Here is a 6250-nt window from a genome sequence, read left to right as displayed (position 1 = left end):
CTTAAAAAATATTTGTAATCATTGACCTTCTCAAATTTTAAGGGGAGCTTTTCTGATATTATTATATTCCAAACCTTCATAGAAACCAGAAAAAAAAAAAGCAGTGAAAGCTTCATGTTTCATTCAAAAATTATTACCCTGAAAATATTACTTAACCAAGTGGGCATCATTCCCCAAGACAGTGGGGTTAACAAAAGTATTATTACACACTGTATCATAAGTAAACTATTATCATAGGCATAGACATTTTGATAAGACAAAAAGGTCCACCCTGGACCTAAATGTATCTGAGCAGTCAGTGTTGTACTGTGGCTACAACTTCACTTTTGTATCATTCCATCTTATTAACAAGCTATATTTCTATGTTGTGTTTAACCAAATGTGGATATTGAAAGTTTATTCTTAATAAAACAATGCTGCAAACTATGGTCAACCAACATCTTTTCACCAAAATTTCAAGCATAAAATATGAGAATCTTTACAAAAAATATCAACAATACAAATTTGGTAGCTGCCCATAACATTAAACAAACTGGACTCTTTAAGAGTGGCTTCTCAACAGCATATCATTTTAATTATAACCATTGCCAGGTACAAGGAAAACTAACACGTATTTTTATGCATCATTGCAACATTATGTTCCCAATGTTTTAAGTATACCAAACTATGAGTAAATAAATGATACATGCCTAAAATTTATCATGGTTTATACCATCAGTGGCCAATGGACTTAGGAGTAGTCTAAGACCTTGATCTAGATTTTGACCTAGATCTAGACTGTGATCTTGACTGAGATTTGGATCTAAGTCTTTCTTTCTTCCTTGATTCTTTTTCATATCTTGCGCCAGACTTTGTTTTGGAATAAGTTTTAGAGGTGCCTCTAGTTTTGGTGCGAGATGCAGACCTGGAACGTGATTTAGCCTTCGTTTCTCTCTTGGGCTTGGACTTGGACCGTGATCTTGAATTGGATGTAGATGTTGAAGAAGATCTATTTCGGTGTTTGAATCTATCGCTGTCGGAATGGCTTCTGCTACGCCGTCGTCTTCGAATAGGTCTACTCTTTTTGGGGCTATAAGATCTTCTATAGTTGTAATCAAAAGACCGACTTCTTGATCGCCTCCTTTCATAACTTCGGCTTCTAGAACGTCTGTATCTGTCATAATCATCATAGCGTGAAGAACGGTACACATTCCTTCCTTCCTTGGCTTTCATTTGATTTGGTGTTTTTCTATCCCCCTGTGCAAACTGTATTTCGACTTGACGACCACAAATCCATTTTCTGTCCAAATTTTGTAAAGCATCTTCAGCATCACGGACATACTCAAATTGAACATAAGCAAATCCCCTTGGCCGTCGAGTATAAAAGTCAAGTGGAACATACACATCGACTATAGGACCAAAACGACCAAATTCACGCCATAAATCTTCAGATCTAGTGTAGTCAGCCACATTTCTGACGAAAAGAGAAGTGTTGGGGGGGCGCTGGTAGCGGGACATAACGACGGTGCTAGTTTCTACCAGGGGCAGAAACCGCTCAGCGAACCGTTGATGGCGGCTCCTCAGACACAGATGGACGCACGCACGCACGCATGCACACACGCACGTCTGAAGGCTCCACTATGGCAACTGCCTCTTATCGCGAGACTTCACTCCTGCCTCCACTACCTCTCCACTTCCCCTTCTTTCGCTTTCTTGACAGTATTCTCTGAAAGACAGGGTTTAACTTTGATGAAGTTCAATTTATTCAATTTTTACTTTCTCATGTATGACTTCTGTGTTATATCTAAGTAACCTAATCCAATGTCAAGATATTTCCCCCTATATATTCTTCTAAATTTTTATAGTTTTAGCCATTATATTTAGTCTTTTAATTCATTTTAAGTTTTGTGTATTTTGTGGGGTAGAGGGTCTAAATTCATCCTTTAGCATGTGGGTGTCCAGTTATCCCAGTACCCTTTGTTAAAAAGACACTTTCCCCAGTGGGGTGGCCCATGCCTGTAATCCCAGCTGCTGGGGAGGCTGAGGCAGGAGGATCATGAGTTCAAAGCCAGCCTCAGAAATGAAAAATATTTTTCAAAAGGGCTGGCGAAGTGGCTCAGTGGGTAAGCACCCTTGGATTCAAACCCTGGTACCAAAAAAAAAAAAAAAAAAAAAAAAGATACTTTTCTCCTTTGAATCACCTCGGCACCTTTGTCTTTGTAGTTCATCAACTAATCATAAATGTGAGAGTTTTATCATTCCTCTTTTCTGGCCTTATGCCAATTCCATACAATCTTAATTACTGTATTGTCAGGGTTATCTACAAGAAGTAACAGAATTTAAATGATTATAAAAAATAGATTTCTCAAATTGGCTTACAGGATCAGATGCTGGATAGTCCCACAATGGTTGTCTACAGACTGGAGAGCTGGAGAAAACAGTAACTGCTCAGTCCAAGAAGCTTGGGCCAGTGTCCTCAGGTGATCACAGCAGCATCTAAGAACCAGCTCAAGAAGAATGGAACTTGCATTTGCATCAGCTTATTCCTTCTTCCCCTTTTGTTATGGATATTAACAACCTATTAGATTTGTAATGCCAGGGTCCTGGGACCCCTGTAGACCTCCAGGAGCTGAATCCAATGCAATCACACAACAGTCTTTATTGCAAGCTTGAGCCTGGACTCACAACCGTTTCCAGTGCAGTGGTCCCAAGGAGTGAGTTCAGTGAGGATTTATAGGTTTTTTGGGGATACTCTATGCATCACAACATCACACAGCAAATCATTTCACACAGTGGGCAAGTCAAACAACGACTCTTAATATTGATTAGCACATTCATTGGCGGGAACAAGTCAGGTAAGGATGATTGGGTAATTCAAGTGTTGGATTCATTTGAACTGATTGGTTTAGGCTATGAGGGCTATACTGCTAAACTACATGGCTTATCAATCACTAAAACTACTGGAAGGGTCACCTGGCATTTCAGATATTTTCCCTGTCTCATGCTGACTGGTGGCGCCAGGGGGTTGCTATGGGTCCTCACCTAGAGTAACTGAGTCAGGGACACCTGGCACCACAGATCTCTCCTGTTATTTAAAAACAATCAGCAGGGTGGCTATGTGCCAAGCAGCGCTCTGTGGGTTTTTCCAAGGACAGGGGTTATGCCCCCTCCCTCTGGACAGGGCCTTGAGGTAGATGCTGGTTTCTCAAAAATGGAGTCCTCAGTCTCTCAGATTATTTCTGGCACATTCTCAGTAGGTGGTGTCCCCCTCCCCCTCAATTTGTTGTCTTTCATGACGATCATTTCTGGAAACATCCTCATTGACACACCCAGAAGTCCTTTAATCTTAGGCATTTTTAATGCAATTAGGTTGACAGTCCAGATTAATCATGACAATTACTTTAGCTTTGTAATACGTTCTGAAATTGAGAAGAAATGAGTTATCCAACGTTATTCTTCTTTTTAAAGGATTTTTTTGGGTTATTCTGGTTCCATATTTTTTTCCATATGAGTTTTAGGATCAGCTTTCCAACTGAAGCAGAAAAGTCTTCTGGGATTCTGATAGGAATTGCTTTGCATATTTAGATCAAATTAAGGACTATTGCCAGTTTAACAGTATTATGTCTTCTAACTCATGAACATGGAATGGCTGCCCATTTATTTAGTTTTCATTAATTTCTTTTTATTATTATTATTTTTTATTGTAGATGGACACAATACCTTTACTTAATTTATTTTTTATGGAGTGCTGAGGCTCAAATGCAACTCATATGTTACACAAGTGCTCTATCACTGAGTTACAACCACAACCTATATATATATATATGTATATATATGATATATATAATTATACATATGTATAATTATTTATTTAAATTTTTAAAATTAATGGATTCATTTTAATTAGGTATATATGACAGCAGAATGCATTTTGATTCAATGTACATAATTGCAGCACAACTTTACATTTCTATGGTTATACACAATGTAGTGTCACACAATGTAGTGTCACACAATATGTGCAGTCATACATGTACATAGGATAATGATGTCCATCTCATTCTACCATCTTTCCTGCCCTCATGCACCCTCCATAATTAATTTCTTTTTAAATTTTAAATTCTTTTAAATTTTCTTTTTAAAAAGCAGTTTTACTGAGATATGACTGTTTATCACAAAGATCTGCATATGTTTAATTGGTTCAATTTTCTGAATTTGGACATTTGGTTCAATTTTCTGAATTTGGACAATTGCAAACACTCATGATACATCACCACAACTGAGGTGTTAAGAAAGTATCCAGTGCCTCTCATATTTTTCTTGTGTTCCTTTGTTTTATTTTTGTTATAGGACTATTCTTAACAAAATTTGAAACTTACAATGCTGCATTGACAACTATAGGTATTAGTTTGTATAGTTGATGTTTATTTAGAACTTATTTATCTAACATAAATTAAAATTGATACCTACTGAAAAAAATTTCTTTTTCTCCTCTTACAACCATTATTATATTTTCTACTTCTTTGAATATGACCATTTTAATTACTCATATAAATGAAATCATGAAGAATTTGCCCTTTACGAGTGATTTATTTCACTTAGCATATTGTCCTCACGTTCATCCATGCTGTTGGAAATGAAATGTTTTTCTTCTTTTAAAAGGCAGAATAGTATTCCATTGCATTTATATACCACATTTTATTTTGCCATGTCTCTATTCCAGGCACTTGAGTTATTTCCCTAATCATAGCTATGGTGAATAATGCTGCAATGAACATGCAGATCTCTCTTCAATTGTTATTTTAATTACTTTGTATATATACTCAGCAGTGGGATTTATAGAACATATGGTAGTTTTGTTTTAATTTTTTTTGAGGAACCTCCTTGCTATTTTCCACAGCTGCTTTATCATTTTACATTCCCATCAATGGTGTACAAGTTCCAATTTTTCTCATTCTCACCAATATTTTTTATCTTTTATTTTTCAGATAGTAGTTCTCCTAATAAGTATGAGGTGATATCTCACTGTTGTTTTGATTTGCATTTCCTTAATAATTAGTGATAATAAATATTTTTTTTCTTATGCTTGCTCATTTATTTGTCTTTATTGAAGAAAAGTTTAAGTTCTTTTCCCATTTGTCAATTGGGTAATTTGATTTATTGCTATTTAATTGTAGTTCCTTATTTTTTTGGAAATCAATCCCCTATCAGGTATATGGACCCTTTGGTTTATGTATTTGTTTTTATGCCAGTATCATGTTAATTGGATTAATATAATTTTATAGTATAATTTTGAATCAGGTAGCATGCTATCTTCAGCTTTGTTCTTTTTGTTCAAGATTTATGGTTTCCTATAAATTTTAGGATTTTTTTTCTATTTCTATAAAGACCATCATTGGAATGTGTTTGGGATTGCATTGAATATATTGATTGATTTGGGTAGTATGGCTATTTTAATCATGTTAATTAATAGATATTTTTCCAATTATTTGTGAGTTCTTTAATTTCTTTCATCAGTGTTCTATAGTTTTCTGTGTAGAGATCTTTCACTTCCTTGACTGGATGTGTTTCTTTGTAGTTAATTTTTTTGTAGCTATTATAAGTGGGATTTAAAGGTTTTTCATTTTCAGATAGCTCATTGTCATTGTATGGAAACACTATTGATTTTTGTATGTTGATTTTGTATCTGTAGATTTACTAAATTTGTTTATTAATTCTAACTTTTTTGGTGACACCTTTGGGTTTTCTATGTGTAAGATCATATCACCTACAAGCAGAGAAGATTTAACTTCTTCCTTTTGAACATGGATGCATTTAATTTGTAACTTTTGTCTAATTGCCCTGACTAGGACATCTAGAACCATGTTGAATAGAAGTGGTGAAAGAGGACATTTTTGTATTGTTCCTAATCTTAGAGGAAGAGCATTGGACTTTTCACCACTGAGAATGATGTTAGCTGTGGTTTTCTCATATATGGTCTTTATTGTGGTGACGTACATTCCTCTGTACCTAGTTCATTGAGTTTTTTTTTTTTTTTTTTTTTAAATCAGGAAGAGATGTTGAATTTTGTCAAAGGCTTTTCCTGAATCTATTGATATGATCATGTTCATATGCTTTTTTATTATGTTAATGTGGTATATCACATGTACTGATTTGAGTCCTTTGCATCCTTTCCTCCCAGGGGAAAATCCTGCCTGATGATGAATGACCCTTTTTTCTGCTAAGTATTTTGTTGAGGATTTTTGCAAGTATACTTACCATGGATATTGGC

General features: G+C 35.3%; 1 protein-coding gene across 1 annotated transcript; it reads right to left on the bottom strand.

Annotated features, from left to right (window-relative positions):
* Positions 1–741: 741 nt before the first annotated feature.
* On the bottom strand, positions 742–1497 carry LOC143411804 (uncharacterized). Its single transcript, XM_077107401.1, has one exon. The coding sequence runs from the start codon at positions 1495–1497 to the stop codon at positions 742–744; it is 756 nt and encodes a 251-aa protein (XP_076963516.1).
* Between the last annotated feature and the right edge of the window lie 4753 nt (positions 1498–6250).

Source organism: Callospermophilus lateralis, chromosome X, assembly GCF_048772815.1.
Source record: "Callospermophilus lateralis isolate mCalLat2 chromosome X, mCalLat2.hap1, whole genome shotgun sequence".
Classification (NCBI taxonomy): Eukaryota; Metazoa; Chordata; class Mammalia; order Rodentia; family Sciuridae; genus Callospermophilus; species Callospermophilus lateralis.
The sequence above is the reverse complement of the archived record's forward strand: the minus strand, read 5'-3'. Positions and strand labels throughout refer to the sequence as shown.